Source organism: Misgurnus anguillicaudatus, chromosome 22 (genome assembly GCF_027580225.2).
Source record: "Misgurnus anguillicaudatus chromosome 22, ASM2758022v2, whole genome shotgun sequence".
In the NCBI taxonomy this organism is placed as follows: domain Eukaryota; kingdom Metazoa; phylum Chordata; class Actinopteri; order Cypriniformes; family Cobitidae; genus Misgurnus; species Misgurnus anguillicaudatus.
In genome coordinates, this window is record NC_073358.2 from 1,600,905 (window position 1) to 1,628,017 (window position 27,113).

A 27,113-nucleotide genomic window follows, 5' to 3' on the forward strand; every position below is an offset into this window, starting at 1 on the left:
CAGTTTAGAAATACAAATCTGAGCAGAGCACCACATGCAATCAAAGTAAGCAACAAAATTAACAAAAAATGAAAGCTACGGGGTTAAAAACATAATTCACAACAGCACGCCTATAATAATGATTTATCATTAGAGCTGTCAGGTATGATTTATTTCAATTCAACCTACACAAAGAAAAGACTTTGCAAGTAGCTTTTATGTATCAAACAGAGATGGCAATTTGTTAAAGTTATACTATGATAATTTTCCTGTAAAGAAGGTGTGAGATTATGATCAAGCAAATTCTCCGGACTGTTGTGGGCAGTGTTGGGGAAACGCATTACAAGTAACGTGCATTACGTAATAATATTACTTTTCTGAAGTAATGAGTAAAATAACGCATTACTTTTTAAATGTACACATTAATATTTGAGTTACATTTTTTTAAGTAATGCAAGTTACTTTTTTAGGTTAATTATTATTATTTATTTTTTTTAAAAGGTACTGAATTAAACAGTTTGAGTCAGAAAGATGGCAGGCCAGAGCTCGACATTTTTGTGATGAAATATGCAATTTCTGAATGCAGAACTTTTCAGTCATAAAAAACACCTGCAATGCCTGAAAAAGATCAAGCCTCAGACAAGAAAAAGTAACTAAAAAGTAACGTAAGCATTACTTTACATGAAAAGTAACTAAGTAATGCAATTAGTTGCTTTTTTTGGGAGTAACTTAATATTGTAATGCATTACTTTTAAAAGTAACTTTCCCCAACACTTTTGTGTGTTTTTTTTTTCAATATACACCTGTATGTTTCGAGTCTGTTTTTAGAAAAAAAATCTTGGGCTGAGACTTTGAATCTTTTAGACGATTAAGAGGAGCCTGTAGTTGTTGTATTGGTATGTCCTAGATTTTATACATCACCTGGACACCATATTGCTAAAACAATGATATTAAAAGCGTATTTATTTATTAATGTATCACTGTTACATAGCCATAGCCGAGATTTACACGTGAACTCCTGAGGCAAGGGACAGGCCGTGTATTTTACAACTAGGCCTTCATTGGTGACCTACCTGAATTTATCCACCTCTTTATACCATCATCATGAAACTATGACTGTAGAAACTGATAATATTATACAGAAACGCACACTTATTTTTAACCCAATACTGGATAAATATTGGACAGAACACATGTTGGGTTGTTGACAACTCATCAGGTGACTTACACATGCAAGACTGTTTTGTGAAATACACCTTTTCCGAATTGTCTTAAAAAAACACCTTATGCGAGCGCAAAAAAACTTTTTTCTTTAAACTGTTTTTGTGCCAGGAAAGATGCAAAAAACTGACCATAAAACTGTTTATTTCTGTATGCAATGCCGGCAATGCAACATACAGCCTTGCACTGAATATTATATTCAGAAAATTACTTTAATAATTTTACACATTGTTGCTTCTAAATGTATATTATAATATTAAAATGTCTTTAATGTAAAAAAAATCCTATCAAATGGTAATTTCAGTTTTTGTTACTGTATGTCCTGTCATGTTGCTCCACGCTAGTCCAGTATGTGCTTTAGTTTAATGACAATAGCTGCTACACCAACTTTAATTCTTATGTTTCTGAATCTCTCTCTCTCTCTCTCTCTCTCTCTCTCTCTCTCTCTCTCTCTCTCTCTCTCTCTCTCTCTCTCTCTCTCTCTCTCTCTCTCTCTCTGTGTGTGAGTGACTCTGGCAAACATCCAGAGCTTTATCCAGTTTCTGATTTAAAAAGCTGAAGGGATTATAAAGCAGTAAAGCCATTTAATTTAAAGTAGTTGTTATCTTTAGGAAGAGCTGTATACACACATAAAAAGCATGACAGCTGTAGACACACACCGAGTCTGTGCATCCTAGAGAGATGGACGAATGATTATTTTATACAGAAAGATCTTCTGTAAACCTAAAGTGTTATTGTATAATGTTAATATATACAGGATATAATTTTACAAGTACTGTGTTATCCAGAATATAAATCACTTCTTTATATTCAAATTTCCGAAAGCTCCTTCCACCTATGCACCTTATGTATTGCGTGATTCATTTCATCTGTTCAGACATATGTTTACAGTGTTTATAATAGAGCTCTTATGTTTTTTAATACAGGCAGCAGTTTTGTTGTAAGCATGGGAAGTTACCTGGATGTCTCAAACTGGTTGAATCCAGCAAAACTGACCCTGTACTATCAGACGAACACATCCACTCAATGGGTACGAGACTACTGCGGTCAGAGGACCACCGAACCCTGCGAACAACTGTGTGATCAAGATACAGGTGTGTGGACACGCATGCCAATGCACTCAACATAAAATACACTCACTTTTGAAGTATACATAATACTTTTAAGTTTTAACTGGTTACTTTGACTAGTGGGCTACTAGTATCTCACTGACCTTGCCTGTAACAAAAGACAGTTGAAGCAAATAATAAAAATAAATAATTTTAAATAGATTGTCTCAAGTATGTGTATTTGCCGAAATATATTTTGACGTATGGTTACAAAAAATATTTTTCACCACTATATTTTGACAGTTTTTTTTAAAGTGGGCGTTACTTGAAGCGAGGGGGATGTGTAACTTGATGTCCAAATCACACAGAACCACATGAGATGTCAAAAAGAAATGTTGACAAGTTGTCTGCTTGTGTAAACTCAGCGGTACAAATATTTTCTACATAACAGTTTAAATTGTAATGTGTAAGTCATTTTCAAATCCTACTAACACATATTGGTATTGTTTTGGGGGTTTTTAATCTATTAAAACTTGTGCTTTTTCAAAATTTTACAAAAAATATATGTTCTACATACATCCCAACAAATCTAAGTCTGGTAAATGAGGAATTAATGGACAACACTGAATAAAATTATATTTGTATTGTGTGCTCCTTAAAAACAAAAAAAAATGTCAACTGTGTTTTTATACATGCATTACTTGATGTGTTTGACTTATTTTGTGTACGATACAGCAAACCCTATGGGGCGGTTTCCCGGACAGGGATTAGACTAGTCCTAGACTAAAATAAATGTAAGAGCTGTACAAACTGAAAACAACTGGCACAGACATATCTTAAAATACATCAGTGCCCTTTGTTTGGCCTTAAAATGCACACAAGTAATGTTTTTAGTAAGGCATGTTTGTTAAAACTAGTTATATTTCCTAATTTAACTAAGGTCTAGTCCTGGCTTAAGCTAATCTCTGTCAGGGAAACCTCCCCTATATCTCGGATGTTGGGTTTAGGGTTAGGTTTGAAGTTAGGATTAGGATGAAACAGCGTTTTTGGCTTGATGAGATACAATACAGCTTAAATCCGGTGGGATGTTGGGTTTAGGGTAAGATTAGGATAAAAACAGCGCTCATCTGGTGAGATTTTATGACATTTTGCCATATCGTTTTGACATCTCGCTTGGTTCTTTGTGATTTGGACAACAAAACAGGTTTGAAAAGGTTAAAATTAAATATATTTTTAACTGCAAAAACATGCTTCATAAAATTTTATATTTTGACCAGGAAAAATATATTTATTGCAAAATCACTTGTAAAATTAGAAATGTATTTGTTGCGCCTGAAATGCATTTTGAAATACATGTTAATATATGAAGGTTAAAACTAAATCTTTTTTTTTCAAATTCAAAAATATATTTAATTAAGTTTTACTTCCTACAAAATGCATTTAGCATATATTTAAAACATATTTTTAACCAGATAATATTTTTTTTTTGCCATATGGGATAGGGATGTGAATATTACCTGGACGATTCTGAATCGCACAGTCGATATTATTTACAGCGATTTCATGTACTCGGGCTTTGGATCAGTAGGTCCCTATCGTTCTAAAATCACTGTTAGTTTGAGTCGTTTATAACATGCATTTGAAAACACTTATCAAGCATAATCATTACAGATATTCTTTATTATCGTGAAAATACATGAAAAGGTTTGATGAACAGCAATATAAATATATCCTTAAGACATTTCCTGGAGATGTGTTTTTGCGGCGCATATTGAGTTTCTGCATGAGAGCGCCCTCTGGCTTTTGGATGTAGCTGCATTTCACTGTAATGCATAAAGAATCATAGCAATCATCATCGGCCGATATATCGGTCCCTAATATGGGACACAAATGTTGCCCATGCAGGTTAACATGGTTTGCCAGTGTTTCTGATGGCTGCTATCCTTTTAATACACGCACCCACACACTTCATGGTTGTATTTTGAAAGACATTTATTTGCTTGTGACCTTCGACTGTAATCTACAGCTCCATGTCTCAATCAGGTAGAGTTGGTTTGATAAGCTTGCCAACCCGTGTGGATCACGGGATATCACAACCCCACTGTGTCATCAAGGGTTCAGGGCTTATAAGTCTCATGCTTGACATTTACACTTATTGTTGTGAAATCTGTTTCATCTGATCTCTTGTATTACGCTCACAGTTACACACGACAGCATGTGTGCTGCTGTCAGACCGCTGATAATAAAAGTACAGTCGGTAATGAGACGATGATCGACAGACAGACATTTCGTATTTCATCTAGATTCAAATTCCTGTGTTTTGGCCACATTTATTCTGTCTCTATAGTTCCCAAAAGCATCTTTGAATATAGTTTTAGTCCTGTAGGTCGGTTGCTTGCATTTATTTTTTAATAAATGTAATAATTCAGACTCGGTTCTGTGACCTGACATTTTGAAGCATCATCCTCTTACTCTCTTTTAACCGCTCTTTCTTAAAAAATGGGAGGAACCCAGATAAAGAATGGGTCTGTATGGTAGCGTGACTCGTGTTGGATTATATCCCCGCTGCTTTTAGCACATAATGTTTCAAGAGCTGCATGAGTTTGCTAATGCACTGTCAGATATGAATGATACTACTGTGATGTACTGTACTGTATAAAGCCAGCTAAACAAACAGTAAAGGTTAGATTCATAAATGTGAAGGTGAAACTGGAAAACCGAGAGGAACGGCGAGTTAAAAAGTGCTGCATAAGCTGAGCGGGGTGAGAGATTTTTTAAAAGAGGATTAAAAAAAAGAAAAGATACCTTCGGTCATTACCAAGGTGAACTTATGTTAGTAATGTTATCTAAAGGAACAGATGGGTAAGAAAGGACAAAAGAAAACACAGACATAGTTCTGCAAGGAAAAACAAATCTAAAGCAAGTTTGTGACTTTATTTTGAAAGTATTGCATCATTTGCTGTTTGTCAGGAGTTATATAAAGTGTGTGATTTATGATCCCAAACATAAACATCAGTTTCCAATTGTGTCACAGAGATTAACAGGAATGTATCCTCCTGCAACATCAATAGTGTTTGTTTGTTTGTTCTGTTATGAATTTAATATATTTACATGTATGCAGATGATTTTATTCGACTTACCATGCATTACATGCTGTACAGTTTCTCAGTGTTCACTGGGATCAAACCCATGACATTTGTGCTGCTAACACAATGCTCTACCAACCAAGCTACAAAAACTCTTCGTTATTTAATAATGAGAGAGATGTACAGCGGGGAAAATAAGTATTTGACACATCAACATTTTTATCAGTAAGTGGGCTATTGACACAAAATTTCCACCAGATGTAGCCATCAAGCCAAATATTAAAATTCATACAAAGAAATCAAAACATTTAAGTATACAAGTTGAGTCATAATAAATAAAGTGAAATGACACAGGGAATAAGTATTGAACACACTATACTGTGTAGGAAAGCCTTTGTTGGTGATTACAGCTTCTAAACCAATGTGGAGAGACCAGTCGTCTGCATTGCTCAGGAGTGATTCTGGCCCATTCTTCTAAACAAATTGTCTTTAAATCTTGAAGGTTCCTTGGGCCTCTTTTATGAACTTTGATCTTCAGTTCTCTCCATAGATTTTCTTTGGTATTTAGGTCAGGTGATTGACTGCCCACTTCATTATTTCCTTGCCCTTGTGTTTGGGATCATTGTCTTGCTGAAATGTCCACCCTCTTTTCATTTTCAACTTTCTGGTAGATGGCAGCAGATTTTTATCCAGAATGTCCCAGTACATTTCTCCATTCATCCTGCCAGTACCTCTTGCTGGAAAGCAGCCCCAAACCATGATGCTTCCACCCCCAATCTTAACTGTTGGTATGGTGTTCTTGGGGTGGTGGGCAGTGCCATTTCTTCTCCAAACATTGTGTGTAGAGTGCCTGCCAAAAAGTAAAATTTTGCTTTCATCTGACCATACTATAGTCTCCCAATAATCCACAGGCTTCTCCAAATGCTCTTTCGCAAAATTTAACCGAGCCTCAACATGCTCGGGATTAAAGTAGCTGATATCAATTAGTGCTGATGGGTGGCAGGGTTTCTCTCTCAATACTGACAGATTTCAGGTGATCTCCTGACTTTTTTATGCCATTTTGCACCTTTTTCTCTTCATGTGTTCAATACTTATTCCCTGTGTCATTTCACTTTATTTATTATGACTCAACTTGTACACTTAAATGTTTTGATTTCTTTGTATGAATTCAATGTTTTGCTTTATGGCTACATCTGGTGAAAATTTTGTGTCAGTAGCCCACTTAGAAATCCCCTTACTGATACAAATGCTGATATGTCAAATACTTATTTTCCCCGCTGTATTTTACTTATTTTGAGCCCAGTCTAAAGACCGATGTTGTTAAGAATAAGAACTTGTTCAGGTAAAACTGAGATGGATTATTCCTGTACTGATCCTTGTGTAAAATCAAATGGTATTTGGTGTGGATCTATTAAAGTGATTTGGTAGGTTTTGTTTAAGAATATGGAATGTGACTGTGAGGATCCAGAAGTCGTCGTCAACTATATACTAGTCAAAAACTTAAAATAGTTGGTTCAGTTAATTTAATCTTAATTTGGTTAAACTTTAACCAACATTTTTACAGTGTAGAAGTAAAAATATGGGTCTATATATATATTTTACTTTATTTTCTATATTTTTCTATATACTTTATTGTAAATTGTACATATTTACAGTACTGTACTGTAGCAAGAGTGTTTATGATGACTGTAAAACAGACTTGCATAGATGTATATATTGATTGCCATCAATCACTGGTGTATAACAGTGGCCCAGCCTTGTTTATGTGACCCGTTTAGTCTTTAGATTTATTACCGGACACATTTAATAGGGCTAAATAAAGCTCAGCATTTACACAGTGACAGGATCACTACAGCAGCATCAGGCTGAAGTTTACCGGCCCTTTCATTTGAAAAATTGATTCGGCCTATTAATCAGTCAACACGTGGCGATCTGTGTTTTACTTAATGGATCATGCGCTTTATTTATGAGCTTTAAATGCCATTTTCTCAACAAAGATGCAAAAGAGACTCGTCATAAAACCCGAGTCAATGACTCGGAGAGCAATTTCCTATAACGCTATGGAGCGCTTTCAGAGTGATGGCACGAAATCGCTGATTTGCCAGATGCCTTTTTTCCCTTTCTAAATGTTTGGGATGTAAGTGGAGCTGTGCAGATATTGTTATGTTAATGAAAGTGAGCTCTAATCTCTCTCGCCGGCTGATTTTGAGCTTAGCTTCAGCCGAACGCTTACTCTGTGGTCTCCTCTTCATCTTCTGCTGGTTCACTCCTCTTCATCTTATTCACACTCCTGAAGATCTGCACACATGATGTCTGGTGAGAAGAGAGCAGATTAAAGTGAGCTGTCAGTGAGCAATTCCTTGTATGCATTGTATGTGTGGCGTACCTCAGTATATTACTTTGTATTATTAAACATGTCTTTATGAAATATTTAATGACTAATTGACTGTTATCTTATGCAACCAAGCAAGCAGTTTTCCAGGTAAATTCAACTCCACACTCAAAAAAAATTAAAAAAAAAATTAAAGGTTGTTCGTTTGGCTTAAGCAGTTTAGTTTAATCCTACACATTTGTTTTAGTTTTTTGTTCAATCACAATTGCAATGTATAATACTGACATAAATAGTGTTTGACGTAATCCTTTCTTTTTTAAATACTCAACTCAGTTAAGAAGCTTAACTGCTTGATTAGTTTACTTAATTAAGATGAGTTACTTCATTTACTTAATTAATTTGTGTTGGGACAACATCAATCATTTTCCAAGCATGCTTTGCTCTCATCACTAATGAAGACAGTAAATGTTAAAATAGGTATGAAACTGTGAAAGTTATGGGGACATGTTATTGTTTGTTATTCTGTAATGTTGAAATTCATAAGTTTTTTTTTCTGTGAGGTATATTTTTTGGGGGGTTGAAGTGTTTCACTTAGGTTCAGGACGAGCATGTTCATACCATTTTGGCATGTGCAGCTTTACTTAATAAGTAAATTATGTGCAAATACTCATGCATTAAACTCACTGGTGCTTCTATCAGCACCATTCATTATGGTAAAAAATTAAGAAATATTTATATAAAAAAAAAATGTCCTACAAAAGCAAGTCAAGTTAGCTTGCTCAACACAAATCAATTTAAACAAAACAAGTTAAGTGAATTTTTTTTCTAATTTTTACAACTCCCACGACTTGAACTTTCACAATTCCCGCAGCTTATGTTCAAAGAAATAAAAAAATTCAATTGTGTGGAAATAGGTGTCATAATTTTATTAAGTTAAACCGACAAGCTATTTTTTTTTTTGAGTGCACAGCATTCACATATTCTGTAATGATATGTATAGAAAAAGATAAAACAGTAATACTAAATATATTCCTGTTATGAATTGATATGGATGCAATTTGCTTCTATAATGCATCACAAAGTTATAAGTGCTACAGTAGGCAATGCTTTGAGCTTTGAATGTTTGTCATCTCCTTTATCATGGCTGGCTAGAAATAGATTTCATTGTGTTCTCACAGCCGGTCAAGTGTAGCAGGCTTTGTGTTCTTTAAATTAAAGAAAGACTACACTTTTGTGGGTTTGTGTTTCTAGCATGTTTATTTAAAACGGGAAGTGTGTGTGGTATGACAACAGCATTGGCATCTTTTATTCTTAAATAAAGGTTGTCTTTTACAAAGAAGTACATGGTTGTATAATCTGGAATCTTTGCCTTTTTACTTTGGTCAAAAAGAGGTTCTCTAAATCTGATTGGTTGAGCAATGTTTGAAGGTGTGGTTAAAATACAGATACATGTGACCATGTGTGATGATTTAGGGCCAGATTTACTAACCTGGGCAAATTAGCGTGAAAGTGGAATCCAAAAAAGCGCAGATGGGAGTGAAAATATATGCGCGTTATTTACTAAAAAGCACAATTAAATTAAATAACACGGATGCAACAGCTGATTTCTATTATGACCAAAAATCTACTAAGAGCAGCGCAAATGAGTTCAGGGTCACAAATAAGCAGAGCTGATGAGGTGCAGGTGATCTACTAACACCTGATGAGCTTGAGTTCAGCACCACGGACATAACAGCTAATGAAGCCATAGGACACTGAAAAAATGAAGGTTTACAAGAAAACACCTGGTATTGTGTGACTTCTAGTGACTCCTCTTTTATTTTCTCTACCAAACAAAAAATTGCATGACTTGGCAATTTTTTTTTTTTTTTTTAATAATAGCCTGTTTCTCCATTCCAAAATAAACTCTTATGTGTTAAAAAATCCTCTGCATTGTATTACACACTCTCTAATATCAGTAATGCCTCTACTATCAGCAATAATTGCAGCCATATCAAGCGCAAAATGATTTTTCCGCCTTAAATAATGACGCAAATCCCAGTAATATCACACACGCAAATAACTAGAACACACCTTTTCAGCGCTAATTATTCACTGCGCATCTTATGTAAATCCTGTCAGTTGTTATTTAAAATGATTGTTTGCACTGAGACAGCTGTTAGTAAATCTGGCCCTTAATTGCTACATCGCAAAAGTTTTTTTTTTTGTGGAGAAGCTATTAAACTGTATTGTTTGATGCAAAAGCCAGATGCAAAAGTGTCTAAACATCACTAAATGAGATAAATTATACGTTCATCAAATAACTTTGTTTCAAATATGAACATTGTTGGAGAAGCATCAGCAGTGATGCCGGTAAATAGACAGTGGCTTGTATTACAGCCTGTGTTGGTACATATAGCTTTATCCCTAAGATTTTTTTTTACATAAAGAGTTCTAGCAGACCAGTCACAGCTCTTGCGGTCCACGTAGAATTAATGTGAAGTTAACTTTTTTGAGAGGTGCACACAGCCTACGATGTTAGCTACAAGGCAAAAGTATGAATCAGCATTTACCTGTGTCATGCATTATTGAAAATGCACAATAAGTTAAATATTGTATACTTTATACATTTTTTATCAATATCTTCTTATATCTACATGTACATGGGTGATTCTCACGAAAACTTGGTTTTAAAAATGTGAAGCATGAAAATGTAAAAATTGCTTAAATTTACTTTTTTCCCACCAGACATTGAAAAGCAAAGTCTGGAGTAAAAGGGAACATTAATTTAAAAACTTTTACTTATCATTAAACACTTTTTGTAACATAATTTAAAAAATTAGTCCTAAAAAATCTCATTACCGCAACAGTCAGAAAACATCAACACTGACATATTTTCAAAATGACATGACAAACCTGAAAGAACATAATTTGGAGATTATGCACATGCATTTAAAATCAAAGTATTATGCTTCTATTCATTAAATTAACATTTAATAAGTATCTGTTGCGGTAATGATAATCAAAATGTCGTGTAAGCATTCTGACAAGACAATATTTCAAATGAACTGTAAAAAAATGATCTTACCTGGTAGCCATCTTGAAGTAACTGGTCCATGTGCTTGGTCACTCAAAATCAAACTTCATCAAAATTCTGTATGTGTGCTTAAACCGCCCTCAAAAAGTGCCGCGGAGGATGAGAACATCAGGCATGGACACATCATCCTCCCAATTTTTCCTCACTATTATTATACATGTATATTCAGTAGATATTTTTTCTGTCATCTAAAGTAGTCTAGCAAAACATCCATTTATTTTTTTTTCTTAATATTTTTGTGTTAATTTGATTAAATTACAACATAACGCATGTTCAAACACAGCCGGACACATTGCGGTAATGAGAATTTTTTAGCAGAAAATGAGATAAAATTTACAATTATAAATTCTTATGTTGAAATCACACATTGTGCAAGGCAGAACACAGCATTGCGCCAATTCCGATGCCCCCTAATGTTACTATATTACACATTTCAAAGCCAAAATCATTAGTGCCGTGGTGTTTCAATGGTTTCGTGAGAACCACCCACATGTTGTTCAATATATGTATCCTAAATATAAATCAGCACTAAATACATTAATAAAAGTGAACTCAGTGATTTGGAAAATGCTAACTTTAGCCTGATAGCACTGCATGCATACGATTCCACCCTTCCGCAAAATGCCGTCCAAAGCCACGCCTCCTCCAAAACACATAAAACATACCACAGACCCGAAGCGAATCCAAGAAGAGAAGGAAAGTTAAGTAGTTTGCTTGCACAGATCATATATATTTATAAAAATACATTTAGATCACTTAACAAAATGATTTTAACCAGCATAACACCTTAACATTTCTCATTGTCATATGGATTTGAAACGAGACAAGAACAATTAAATCAAGACATTTTTAGATGAACGATTCCTTGAAACAAAAGCAGAGGTGTGTAATGTTGCGCACATCAGATGCTGTGAGCATGCGATCTCTGCTGCGCTCATGTATCTCGCTGGTTGCGAGCGCAGCTGTGCTGAGTTTTATCAGACGTTTGTCTCTGCTGGAGAATTGGCTGATAAAAGCCTCTTGTCTCTCCACACACACACGACTCTGTGAGAGAGCGTTCGGGCGTCCGGGCCCAGCGCCAGCTCAATCTCGACCCACAACCGGCTTTTGATTAAACCGCAAGGTTATCAGCTCTGCTCTCCTCTCTCGCGGGCCGCCTCGCAAATGTATGATTCGCTCATGACTTAATAAAAACTAGCCAACCCTCTCTTGTGTTCATCTGCTATAAATATTCCCAGATTCTCTCTCCTACACAGACGACTAAAAGAGGACGAAATGGTTATGTCATTTCGTAGCGTCGAGGTTTATCAGACGTATTTATTCTCTGTACTGCTGTCCGTGTGTCTTTGAAACAGTCGGACGTGATGAATCGCATCCCTCGCGATTGTGTGACGCCAAGAAGTGTTCATCTAAACAGCAATATCTTCTTCTTCTTCATGCCCACGCGATGAACCTCCAGATCAGAAAAATGCCTGCGTTGCCTTTCTTGAGATTTTAATGAAGGTGTCTGGTTATCACCCGCGGTTTAAAAGCAAAGACGTTTTAATCAAATTGATTCTGGTCAAATCTTTCATCGTGTGAAACATAGAAAGCAAGGCTACAGTAAATGAAGTTTACATAAATGTGAGCCCACAATCCATTCGATGCTCCATTTGAAACCAAGGACATCGCTAGCTCTTTGTATTGTATCTGAAAGCTTGCAATAAATTCATTTTATGATCTCGGTCAGAGTACAGCTTAAACTCTTTCACCGTTGGCACTGCCAGCACAACTTTTCTACTTTTGCTGTGATCAGGTGCGTGTCTCAGGTGTGTGTGTGTGTGTGTGACCATGAGTTATGATGTTAATGAGAAGAAAAACTATTCAGCTTTATTCGCATTGCACCGCAGGAGCGTCGTGAACTCATATCTTTTAAAGGTGAGATAAGACGATCGCAGACCAAGGTTGGTTGATAAAAGTTTTGCTTACTGTGCAATCCATTTTATAAGCAGAATTGTGCTTGTACTGGAGAGCCGGTGTGCATGTTCAATGTCATTGCAGCTTTGACCTCTGCAAATGCGATTCTGATGCACTCCATCTCTTTTCTCCAAGGAAAAGGCTTTTTGTTGTACCGTTATACCCTCACCAGGCTCTCCATCACACCCTGTGTCCAAATAATATGTATTTTCATACTATATGTAGTACTGTATGTGAAAATCAGTTTTCGACGTAAGTAGTACAGTATATGCAAGAAACCGCAGGACGCAACGAAAAGTGAGGAACATCCAGATGGTCTACTGCATCTGCTGAGATTACTCAGTATGCTTGAATGGATGTTTTTCTATCCCACGAGGCCATGGGAGCTTTGGAGCCACCACACCTATCTTTAGGGACATCGTGACCGAGTGGTTAGAGAGTTGGCCTTGTACCCCAAAAGTTGTCGGTTCGAGTCTTACGGCTGGCAGGGTGCCCTTGAACAAGGCACGTTTCTCACAGTTTCTCCCTGGGCGCTGCAGTGATAGCTGAACACTGCTAATGTCATATGACAGTGTAAACATGATGGATGTTATACTGCATGGCCAAAATGTATGCATACTCAGCCTGGTCTCAAGTATTAAAGGGACAGTCCACTTTTTTTGAAAATATGCTCATTTCCAGCTCCCCTAGAGTTAAACATTTGAGTTTTACAGTTTTGGAATCTATTCAGCTGATCTCCGGGTCTGGCGCTACCATTTTTAGCATAGCTTAGCATAATCCATTGAATCTGATTAGACCATTAACATCGGGCAAAAATATAACCAAAAAGTTTCGATATTTTCCTATTTAAAACTTAATTTTCTGTCTGCCTTAGTACACGAAGTAACTACAGAAGAGTCAAAAGTTGTGATTTCCTAGGCTGATATAGTTAGGACTTATTTAAACATTCCATTGCATGTTTAAAGTGAATCAATTCAGATTTTTCCCCATGTGGCACAGATCGCATATGACATGCAAACATGTAAGTAGGAAAAAATTGCATAGATTTCAGTATTCTCTGATCGGTTTATAATCGGAAATAATTCGAATATGAATCGGATACATGCATTTGCGTCCGCAATATAAGTGGACAGATCGGATATTTCCATTTCAAGACGTGTCGTGCGTCATTGAAAATGCTACGTTGGCAAATGACGTCAACTCAGGTGGACACCTCCCGTGATCACATGACTCTTTTTAGCAGCGCAATGGAGGACGACTTGGTGGGGTAATGTTGAAGTTGTGTCTTGTTACAGAAATAAAGCTCTATAATCTTTCTATAAAACTCCTCTTTCTCAACACTTGTAAAAACTGGAGTGATAGTTTTGCATACGTTATGCATGATTTTTCCACGTGATTATGTAATATGTAAGGTCACACTGGCACATTACACGGCTATTGCAAGACGAGAAGTTGTGATTTATAAGTACATATTTTTTATTTTTCTTGCCTTGGTTGTGATCGTTTAGAATCCTTTTAAACTGCATTGAAACTGTTGAGGTCCAATAAAGTCTATTAAAATGAGAAAAATCCTGGAATGTTAATTTGTTCTTGACTAAACAAAGAAAGATATAAACATCTTGGATGACATGGGGGTGAATAAATGATCAGATTTTTTTAAGAAAGTGTATTAATCCTTTAAGATTTGCAGTGTAAATCCAACCTTTGATGCCAAATTGCCTTTTCAGACGTCTTTATTTCAGGTCAACTGAATTACTTCAGCATAATAGAGGAGTCAAGGCAAATCTGAGAGCAGAGCCAAAAACATACAAGTGTACACGTGTGAGAAGCGATTGAATGTTGTCCTTCAAACAGAGTCACTCAAAACACTTTCTAACTTTCTTCAAAAAAGACTTCAATAATCCTTCGAGACGCTATGACACACAAAGCATCGCTTACAGGATTTCGAAGGACGACCATTTACAGACAATCCACCTGCTGAACCATCACTGAAATCCTTTAAATCAGAATAATAGTGACATGATGGAGAGAAGCTGTGTTGACTGGTGCTCGGCGGTTTTATAAGATAGAAAGGTTTGCCGTGTCGTACAGAAGAGCTCTTACGGAGGAATCTGTCACATACTTATGCAGTCATGGGATATAAATTATGAAATACTTGAGTATTAAACTAATTACATCTCTTTCGTCTGCATGTACAGATCTGCCAGCAACTTTTATTATATTTTTATTCAGTATTTTGTGTAAAATTACGTTCATAACCTGTTTTGTATATAAGAGTTTTTGTAGCACAAAATTATAAAATCATTTTGACTTACATATTTACATATTTTTATGAGAATAAATCATGAAATCAGAGCTCTAAAACTCGATGAATCTTATGATCATGGTGTGAATACAAACGAGTGCATATTATTTCTAATATTCATCCCTCCAGCTCATGAAATATGAATGTCTGCGCGGGCTGTTTGTGAAATGACTTTTATCATTGTTTCATTTTCCCTCCGGCCAGCGCAGCGGTTCAGGAATTAACCTCATATCTGAGGATCTTCTTATCTGACTTTATGGGTTTTTAGAGTCTGCTGTTATCTTAACTTATTTAACTTCTGTGAAAGAGAGGTAACAATCTTATTTTAAATAATATTGTATTCTTATAGCTGTTCTACTGTGTTTAGTCAGATTTGATGTAGTTTATCTTCTCTTTAATGATACATTTAAAGCACATTAACTGATAAAGATATGAAATAATTCGGTAACACGTTATGATAAGGTTGTATTAGTAAACATTAGCAAATGCATTAACTAACATGAACAAACAATATTTTCAGCATGCTGTATGAATTCTTGTTAATGTTAGTTAAAGTCAATACAGTTACTCATGTTAGTTCATGGTGCATTAAAGGGACAATAAGTAGGATTTACCCCATCTAGTGGTGGCCTATAAAACACAACACACAGTTATTTATTGCATAAATTTACCAATAAACAACAGTAAGAAAGTATTACAAACAACTTACGTTGCAAACCTTGCAAACTGAAGCCATACACTCACCTAAAGGATTATTAGGAACACCTGTTCAATATCTCATTAATGCAATTATATAATCAACCAATCACATGGCAGTTGCTTCAATTCATTTAGGGGTGTGTTCCTGGTCAAGACAATCTCCTGAACTCCAAACTGAATGTCAGAATGGGAAATAAAGGTGATTTAAGCAATTTTGAGCGTGGGATGGTTGTTGGTGCCGGACGGGCCTGTCTGAGTATTTCACAATCTGCTCAGTTACTGCTATTTTCACGCACAACCATTTCTAGGGTTTACAAAGAATGGTGTGAAAAGGGAAAAACATATAGTATGCGGTAGTCCTATGGGCGAAAATGTCTTGTTGATGCTAGAGGTCAGAGGAGAATGAGCCGACTGATTCAAGCTGATAGAAGAGCAACTTTGACTGAAATAACCACTCGTTACAACCGAGGTATGCAGCAAAGCATTTGTGAAGCCACAACACGCACAACCTTGAGGCGGATGGGCTACAACAGCAGAAGACCCCACCGGGTACCACTCATCTCCACTACAAATAGGAAAAAGAGGCTACAATTTGCACGAGCTCACCAAAATTGGACAGTTGAAGACTGGAAAAATGTTGCCTGGTCTGATGAGTCTCGATTTCTGTTGAGACATTCAGATGGTAGAGTCAGAATTTGGTGTAAACAGAATGAGAACATGGATCCATCATGCCTTGTTACCACTGTGCAGGCTGTTGGTGGTGTAATGGTGTGGGGGATGTTTTCTTGGCACACTTTAGGCCCCTTAGTGCCAATTGTGCATTGTTTAAATGCCACGGCCTACCTGAGCATTGTTTCTGACCATGTACATCCCTTTATGTTCCCATCCTCTGATGGCTACTTCCAGCAGGATAATGCACCATGTCACAAAACTTGAATCATTTCAAATTAGTTTCTTGAACATGACAATGAGTTCACTGTACTAAAATGGCCCCCACAGTCACCAGATCACAACCCAATAGAGCAACTTTGGGATGTGGTGGAACGCGAGCTTCGTGACCTGGATGTGCATCCCACAAATCTCCATCAACTGCAAGATGCTATCCTATCAATATGGGCCAACATTTCTAAAGAATGCTTTCAGCACCTTGTTGAATCAATGCCACGTAGAATTAAGGCAGTTTTGAAGGCGAAAGGGGGTAAAACACAGTATTAGTATGGTGTTCCTAATAATCCTTTAAGTGAGTGTACAATCACATTATATGAAAAACTACGTGAACGCAAAGCACAGAGACACACACAGTCAAGTCTCATTCAAACATAAACCAGAACATAAGAACATGATGCGATCGTTGACGAGAGCCAATAACGTTTCGCATTGCAAGCTAACGTAATGATGCTATTGCTAATGAGACACACGACAGCCAATAATATTTCATAATCAAAGATGATGTTTTAAACGAGTGTATACCAGATTTAAGAATTACAGTAGACACTGTAATGATTGCTGTTGCGTATTTTCCTCATAAATTGAATGTTCATCATTGGTACACAAAAAATACTGTTTTGTATGCTGTGTTTCATTAATAAATTAGTGTGTTTTTTTTTGTTCAAAATGCCTGAAGTGTAAAGTATAATATAAATACAATTAATCCTTCATTTAAAAATCATATACCAATAAGTCATTGCAAAACCAGTATTTTCATTCACAAATCTTAACTCTATTCCCGCTATTGACAATTTATCTCGAAAACGCTTTCCTCCCAACAACACTTTTTACAGTAATCTATAATTGGCCGGGGAAAGGGTTTAGTTTGACCTGCTGCCGGTAGATTAGCTAATGTTGTAAACACATCTGTGGGTCGCAATTGCGAGAATGGACAAATTACCTAAACAGTTGTATAAGTTGAAGTATATGTAGGTTAAGACAGCTTTATCTGCACCTGAATAAAAATATTAAAAACTCTCTCTTACTATTCATAACATTCTTTGACAAATGTGAATGTCTTTGAATTGTAGTAGTACAGCAGATGACACTGCATAAATGTTTTTTTTTCTATTTTAGTTTTATTTTATGAATTGTACGGTTCATATCTTGTTTTGCAAATCATAAACTCTGGCAGCATAAAAGGCGCTTATACTTTGATTTCCATGCAGGTCAAGACAAGAAGAAAATAGAAGCAATAACAGTCGCTGTGCTTTGATCACTAAGACAAGAAAAGCCGCAAACAAATATTGAAGTTTCCTCTGATAAATATGAAAGCATGTTTGAGGCTTTCTGACTGTAAAAACTGAGATTTGGTCAACTTTAATAATACAAATTATGTTGCAAACGGCCAAATTCTGAGTTCTTTCATGTTATCAGAGTTATGCTTATGTTTAAAAGAGTTACACATCTGAACGTCAATGCTTTAGATAACAGCTCATCAAGTTTATTAGTTTCATTTAAGAAAGATGGGAAGTTTATTTCATTTTAAACCATTAAATGAAGCATACTCTTTAAAATTGATCAATAAAAAAATCATGAAATCAAAGTGGCTCATAAAAGTGAAGTTAGTTGTGAGAAAAGCACTAGCATCATTCAATACCAAATGCAATATATTGCTATGCAATAACAGCATGCCCAACAAAAGTGTTCAAATGCTTTTCGAAAGGCAATCTTTCGAAACCTGAAACTTAAAAGAAAGAAACCAAACAATTTTCATTGTACTTTGGGATGATTATACGCTGTGTGGTTTCACAGTGTAAAGTTTTATTGTACAGAAACACAAAATGGCCTATAAAACACACAGGTGACATATCTTTGGTTTTCTCCTGACAACACGTATAGACAAGCATCTCTGTGTATCATATATCTGTATACTGAGGGCTTTTAAAGATAAGAGAGATCTGATATGGTTCACATCACGTTGCCTTTACAAAGCTTTGGACTGACCGAACCCATGAGCTGAGCGACCGCTGGACGCCACGTGGACATGAGGGATACATGAATATAATCGGTCTGTGTGTTGTGTTTTCACAGGTGAATGCAGCTGTCTGGAGGGTTACGAGTCTGACCCGGAGCACGAGCATCTGTGCGTTCGCACCGATTGGGGTCGCAATGAAGGGTGAGTGTCAGAGTCGAACAAACGGAGAGGTGAAAAAGAGAGACAAAGAGAGAGATATTATTCATCACCTCACACCAACTGTAGTGTAGTAACTCTGGCTGTGCATGTTAATGAACTCAGTCAACAGCTGGTCTAATATAACAGCATGAAACATTTGGGCCAAACGTCAACTCCTGGGTCGAGGGGAAGATAAAAAGTGGGACAGTGTTGCGCTTAAGACAGAAACAGACCGCAGTTAGTGTTGACAACCGAGCAGCATTATGATCGTTTATTAGTAATATTGGCTTCACATTAACTAACCACATAGCAACACCCTGGCAACCACTTACCTTCATCCTAGCATGCGTGTATGTATCATTGTGCATGATGTTCATAAAGGCTTTTCTGCGTTTGGTCCACAGTCCGTGGCCGTACTCGAACCTGGAGAGGGGTTACGATCTCGTGACAGGTGAACAGGCACCTGAGAAGATCTTCAGGTAAGCACAAATCCACATCTCCATGTCTGTCTACTGAGCTGTCTGAATGTCCCATACCGAACATGACAATCCCTTGGGTGTCCAGACGGGCGTCCCTCGTCTGCTGTCAGTCGCCCTCACATTGCTTCTGAAGGCCTCGGGGGCTTTCCAGAATGAATTTGCCTCAGGCTTGTCTTACCTGGTGGAGTTTCTGGAGCTTTTAAAGCAGGGTCCAGGTCCACCGTGAATATATAGTAGCTTTATATACAGTATTTATATTTCATGTGCTTGATATAATGTTGGGCTTAGAAAGGAGACAAGTACAGGTCACAAACCGCAGCACGTCACTTTAGATTTCTGTACGCTTGTGAATAAGTAAAGTCAGGTGGATTCATGCACGCTGACAGCAGAGTGAATGATGTTTATGTGTTTATATTTTTTATTATTTACATGAGGACTTTAAAGGAACAGTATGTAAGAAATGTATATCAATGAATCATAAAATGACCCTGATATGTCAGTAGACATTAAGAAATCATTTTTATTTCAAATACTTATATCATTGACAACAGTGGTCTGGCCAGAATATTGTCAACTGATGTTTATGTTGTCATGTTGTGTATTGGCCACCAGTTGTGTGATTGCAGTACCAGTTTTGGCCACAATCCCACATACTGTTCCGTTAAATATCAAATCTATACAAATGTAGTACCAGAATTATATTTATTATACATTTGTTTTTATCAAAGATGTTATGAGAATGAGGTTGCATTTATGCATTTGGCAGATGCTTTTTCCCAAAGCAACTTATAAGTCCATTCAAGGTATACATTTTATCAGTATGTGTGTTCCTTGGGATTGAACCCATGACCTTTTGCACTTTTAACGCAATGCTTTATCGGTACAGGAGCACAACTGGTATTTAACTAGATTATACAAAAATATTCACATTTATGCATTTGGCAGATGCTTGTATCCAAAGCAACTTATATTGCATACTAGGTATACATTTTCTTTGGGATTAAACCCATGACCTTTTGCTCTGCTATCTCAATGCTTTACCAGTACAGGAGCACAACAAGTATTTACCTAAATTATACAAAACTATTTACATTTATGCATTTGGCAGATACTTTACCAAAGCAACTCATATTTTATTTAAGGTATACATTTTCTTTGGGATTGAACCCATGACCTCAATGCTTTACCAGTACAGGAGCACATCAAGTGTTTAACTGATTATGGGAAAAAAATTACATTTATGCATTTGGCAGATGCTTGAATCCGAAGCAACTTAAAATGCATTACATGGTATAACATTTTTACCAGTATGCATGCTCCGTAGGTTCAAACCCATGACCTTTGTACCACTGAGCTATATGGGAGCTTTTATATTTTTCAGAAAGTTTTCAAAAAGAAATAAATCTTTATGATGTATGCTTTACCATTACTGTGATGTACAATAAAATCCTCTATGTGTGAAATACATTTGAGATCATAGCGCACCCCTAGTGTGACCAGCTCAGCTGAAACAAATGTGCGCTGTGCACTGCCCAACTACCTAATGTAATACCAATATCCCACTTTGCTTCTCTCAATTAAACCCTGTCTTGTGTTAATTAAACACAGAGATATATTTCTGCCTCCTTCCTCGTTTTCAGACGCGAGGCTTGAACCGATATTCCCTCATTGGGTATGATAATAAAGATGAAAATAAATTCCTCTCATCGCTCTGCACTAAACCAAACCATTGAGCATCTGACCACAGAAGGCATTTAGTTCATCTGACAGCAAGTTGACTGATAGCCGAGTCTCAGGGAGTCGATCGATGCCCTCTGAAGTGTCAATTGATGCTCGGGAGCTCGGCCGAGGATATCGCTGTCTGATTTATGAATGGAAGTATGCATTGATTGAGAATAATTCAGATGTGCTTGTCTCAGTCCAGGGTCAAGAGCAGGGCTACCTTCAGACCTGAATGCATGCGTGACGGATGAGTTTCAGGCAAACAAATCGCTCTGATGTATGTCGGAGGTGCATAAGGCTGGTGTGACTGTTCATACCACAGTACATACATTTATGTACCTCAGAAAGATCAATTTTTACTGTTTTGAGCTTTATAAAATTCAAAAAAGTATTACATTATGTAAAGATTTTATATAGAGGCTGTTTATTAAACTATGTGTCCATTTATATGATTGGAACATTTAAAGAGCTCAGATGCAAAAGCCGCTAAATGCCACCGGCATTAAAAATGAAATAATAATATTAATCAAATGTTCTCAGCATGTATTATATGTTCATCAAATGTCTTTAGCCTTGTGTCATTTAGAAATACCGCATTTATATCAAAATCCGCTAAACATCATGTCGACTTTGTGCACGAAAGATGAATTAGATGCACGATGATGTGCAAATGACTGTGGATCACATTCAAACTGTACTTGGACCTGAATACTAACACAACTGATTGTAACCATTAACTTCCATAGTAGGAAAATAAATACTATGTAAGTATTGGGATAAATGACGAAGAAGATATTTTGATAAATGATGGTAAGCACACAATTGACGGTAAATGTTTGTTTTGTGCTTACCATCATTTATCAAAATATCTTCTTTTGTGTTCATCAGAAAAAAATAAACTCATACAGATTTAGAACAACATGAGGATAAGATGATCAGAATGTTCATATTGGGTGAACAATCCCTTTAATCATTACACAAACATAAACATTTTGGTAATCATCAATACTGTTAGTTTAGGTCAGCTGTGACACAAACTTTTGCATTGAGTGCTGGTCTTATAAGCAATGTATATAGTCCTGAAGTCATTATTTGAATTAGAATTATGAAAGGATTAGTCAATTTTCTTTAAAAAAAAATCCAGATAATTTACTCACCACCATGTCATCCAAAATGTTGTCTTTCTTTGTTCAGTCCAGAAGAAATTATGTTTTTTTAGGAAAACATTCCATGATTTTTCTCATTTTAATGGGCTTTAATGGACCCAAAACTTAACAGTTTTAATGCAGTATAAAATTGCAGTTTCAAAGGACATTAAATGATCCCAAATGAGGCATGAGGGTTTTATCTAGCGAAATGATTGTAATTTTTGGCAAGAAAAATAAAAATATGCACTTTTAAACCACAACTTCTTGTCTTCCTCCGGTCCTGTGACGCGCCAGCACGACCTCATGTAATACGTCATCATGTCAAGAGGTCACAGAGGACGTATGCAAAACTACGCTCCAGTGTTTAAAAGAAAGAGGGTCGATCAGATGTTGTTTGTATGTCGAATGATATTAATCTCTTTGTGTCAGTTTATTGTTTAAAATGGTATGCAAATGTGCGTTTCATATAGAGACAGAGCACAGTTATGCAAATTTAAAAACCACGCCCACTCGGGGGCTGAAAACCACTGCTTTCATGCAAAAAACTCCAAAATAAGAGTGATGACTAACTTTAATATTTAAGCAATATCGCTCTCGGAGTCGTGTGATATAGCTCTATATCATCACAGCCGTGATGATATAGAGCTATATCACACGACTCCGAGAGCGATATTGCTTTTATACAACAGTTCGACGGCACACGTTTAAAAAACGAAAACCAGAAAACAACAACGGAGTTATTTTAAAAGCCTCTTTGAGAACTACTTCTTCCGCCACGGATTTGAGGGCGGCCAGAATGACAGGTAAAACTTTCGGCTGCTTTGAAGCTCATAACAACTCAATGGACGGAAAAGCCGTTACTTTATATTACCGTTTCTTGGTCACAAAGTGTAGTTTTAAGATTAGTTCAGTCGAGAATGTATTTGTATTATATTTAAATCTGCAGTCGATTAGTAAAGATAGCGCCTGTTTGAACGTTTGCTTAGTGAGATTCGGTACGAATGAGAACCAAAGCATGAGCGGACGTCAGTGTTCACTCGCCCCGCTGACCACCGCCCTCTCTGGGCTACATGTCTGAAAGAGATACCCTGGCTCTCATGTTGGCCTTGTTTGTTTATGATCGGCAAAATGAGATCAAATCAGCAGTATTTGGTGTCATGATCAAACTAGTACTTGTTTTTTTATTCATATTTAGTGTCTTTTGTGTTTGTTATTGTTTTGGCGCGAGGTAAAAGTTAATAAAACTATATGTGTAACGTTACTATTGCTTTCTCATTTATTCTTAACGCGATACGAGCACTCGATTATTATTATTATTAAACTTTGTTCTTGTCAGTACTATATAAAACGTTTTTTTATAAGTGTCAGAGAGATGTTTTTGCATGCTGCTTATAAATATATCAGTGGCGATATCTCATAACATGTTTTAATAGTCACGTCACGATAAAGTAAATGATCAATGTCCACATTTAAAAGCTGCGGTGCTTACCTGCAGTTCCACGGTGTTTTCGCGTTCTGATAAAAGATATAGCTCCAGAAAAAAACGAGTGTTTATATTCCTCTTTCCAAGTGTTAATCGTCCACACGATGTGACATTTCTCCCATTAACTTTAACGTAACATCCAAGATCGCTGATCTTTGACGGAATAATAACCTCTGATTGGGGATTCACAGACTGATTTATGAGCTAGTAAACTAATGAGACACACGGAGAGTGATTCAAACAGCGCGTCTGTGTTTTTCCATTCAGAGATGAGCCTGCTTAGGACCTCCATTCACTAGGTGGCGGAATAATACGAAAGGTGAAGCGGTTACAGTGCCGTTATCAGCACAATATCGCATATATCTTAGCCTATCAGATTCGAGTACCAGAAAGAACTGTTGTATAACAAATACTATTCAATCGGAATAATGACACATTTGCATCATATTTACATCTGAAACGGCATGTTTTATTTAAGTCTTAATGGCTTGTTTAATTGTGTCATTAATGCATTTTGCACAACAACTACATTATCATATAAAATCCATAAAGTATAAACAACGAAAATGACATAAGCTATAGCCACGTGATTGATTTTAATGTTCAATAATGATTTTAAAAAATATGTTTAGATAAAATTATTAGAGGATTTTTGCATTAAATTTTACCTCATGTGAGCTGCATGTGAGATTCCGCGCCCGCGTGAACTCTGGCGAACTTTGGTGTTGTGCCAAGAATATGAATCTCTACTAATATAACGTTGAGACGGTCACATCTAAAACCATACATTTTCTACACAGAGGACACATTACCGTACTGGGGTTTGGAAATGTTGTGAGCGTTTCTAACACGTTTTAATTCCTCAGATAGCCAAATGCAGCAGCAAGCCAGCAACAGCAGAGAGCTCGTGAGCGCACCCAGACACTGATGACGTCTGTGACTGCGCTCTGACTGCAGCGCCAGCTGCCGCCAGAATAAAAGTAATGTAACATGATCAAAACACTATCAAAACGGCGAAAATCTCTGAAAAGTGACAAGGATGCAGCACAGAATGTATAATATTGTGCATATTAAACAGATTAAAAGTCAAATAACAGATTAATGGACGCTTATTTGATTTTGAGGTTGGATGCAAAATCCATTGGCTCAAAAAAACCAAGGGGGCAGGTGCCCCCTCAGTTTGAATGGGCATGACGCCTCTGTGTGTGACAATATGTACAGCTAACAAGCCAAAAAACCCAGAAATAAGTTTTTTATAAGCTGTCAACCCCAAAAAATGTTTAAAGACACAAAAGTGGAAACATGCAACTTTTCATAGTACGGTGGGCGTGGTTTTCAGGTTATGACGTGCTGCGCTCTGTCTCTATATGAAACACGTGACCTTTCGACGTCATTACGGAATTACCTGAGGTCGCGCTGGCTCATCACACAGCCGGAGGAAGACGAGAAGTTTAAAAGTTTAAAAGTGCATATTTTTATTTTTATTGCCAAAAATGACAATAATTTCTCTAGATAAGACCCTTATGCCTTATTTAGAGTCCTTTGAAACTCCACTTTTAAATCGCATTAAAACTGTTAAGTGTTGGGGTCCATTAAAGTCCATTAAAATGAGAAAAATCCTGCAATGTTTTCCTCAAAAAACATAATTTCTTCTCGACTGAACAAAGAAAGACATCAACATTTTGGATGACATGGTGGTGAGTAAATATCTGGATTTTTTTAAAGAAAATGGACTTGTCCTTTAAGATTTTATTTGGGTTTAAGATCCTTCCTGAGAAGCTCACAGTAAAGATACTTTAATTTATAATTTTATGCTTTGTTTGTTTTAATACTTAAATATTTTTGCATTAATATATCCTGTATTTTCTGGTTGTATTCTACTAAAGAGACTGAAAATAATTATATTTGATAATTATTTATAAAACAACTAATCTAATGGTGACATGTGGTTTAAAACTTTTCAGTAATACTTTATGGGGTGATTTTCCAGACAGGGATTAGACTAGTCCTAGACTAAAATAAATGTAAGAGCTGTCCAAACTGAAAACAACTTGCACTGACATATCTTAAAATACATCAGTGTCCTTTGTTTTGCCTCAAAATGCACACAAGTGATGTTTTTAGTAAGGCATGTTTGTTAAAACTAGTTATATTTCCTTATTAAACCAAGATCTAGTCCTGGCTTAAGCTAATCCCCGTACGGGAAACCACCCCATGGAATGGTATCCCGGACAGGGCTTATCCTAGTCCCAGACTAAAATGCATATTTGAGCTGCCTTAATTTAAAAACATCTTGCACTAAAACATCTTAACATATATCGGTGCCATTGTATTGTCTCAAGATGCACACCAGTGTGGTTTTTTGTAAGGTATGTTTGTAAAAACTACTTAAATGTTCTTTTATATCTAAGTCCTGGATTAATCTAAACCTCGTCTGGTAAACCGCCCCTGGCCTACGTGTCATATATAAGTGCTGTGGTATATACGCCTTTAGGGATAATGTAGATCAAAGTTGTCATTTGTGACATTTTAAGGTTGCTTCTGAAGAAACATCGGGAATATTTTGTGTCTGTAGGCATTGCTACACTTGGTATTCCTGTAGTATTCCTGTCGGTCTGAAAGTAGATTAATTTCCTCCCATTAATGATGTGGTCATAAGTGGAAATATTAAAAAGCGTTATCGGTATATAACAGTAGTTAATGACAGCAAAGACAGAATGAATACCAGATGAGATGCTTTGAGTTTTCAATAGGGCTGCATGTGTGTGTATTTATATATATGTCATTTTTTGTGATTAATCATAATGCAGCCCTAGTTTTCAGCATTATTTAAGTCCACTTTCAAGTGAAGGTTTCTTTCATATGTTACAATGATTGTTTATCTTCTAGACTGTATTCAGAATCTCGTCCATTATCAACAACTCTATATAATGTTTGTTATTGTAGTTATTGTTATGAAACATCCTTGTTTGTGTTATTATTATTGATGGTCTTTATTTGTGTATGTGAATAATATATGAAGGCTCTCTCAGCCGTCTGTACTTCAGTACTCATTGATATTCAGCTGACTTGTAAGCCTCTTTGTGTTGATGTCCATCATTCTGCAGGTCATCCTACAGTCTTGGTCAAGGCCTTTGGCTGCCAGTCAGTAAGAGCTTTGTGGTTCCTCCGGTTGAGCTGTCAATCAATCCTATAGCCAGCTGTAAGACAGATGTGTTGGTTACTGAAGACCCAGGAGAAGTGAGGTGAGTTAATCACAGCTGAACTCAACCAATGCAACTATTACTTCTGTGTGTTTGTGTGTGTGCTTGTGCGCACGAGTGTGTGCGTGTGTGTGTGTGCGTGTATTTAATGGGAAATTATGTATTCAACAGACCCATAACAAGAAAATAATTATTCTTTATATGGGTATTCATACATACAGTTAGATAAAATAACTTACTATTATTCTACATTTTCTTTTTACATTACATCT

At 36.4% G+C, this 27,113-nt stretch overlaps 1 protein-coding gene across 2 annotated transcripts in view; it reads left to right on the top strand.

The window, feature by feature from the left end:
- Positions 1 to 27,113, top strand: part of LOC129440778 (astrotactin-2) — a 427,123-nt gene that overhangs the window by 233,131 nt on the left and 166,879 nt on the right. For both annotated transcript variants that reach the window (XM_073860480.1, XM_055200291.2), the window contains exons 7-10: positions 2,127 to 2,294; positions 18,725 to 18,809; positions 19,211 to 19,285; positions 26,746 to 26,883. In XM_073860480.1, coding sequence (XP_073716581.1) covers positions 2,127 to 2,294; positions 18,725 to 18,809; positions 19,211 to 19,285; positions 26,746 to 26,883 — 466 coding nt within the window. The remainder of the gene's footprint in view (positions 1 to 2,126; positions 2,295 to 18,724; positions 18,810 to 19,210; positions 19,286 to 26,745; positions 26,884 to 27,113) is intronic.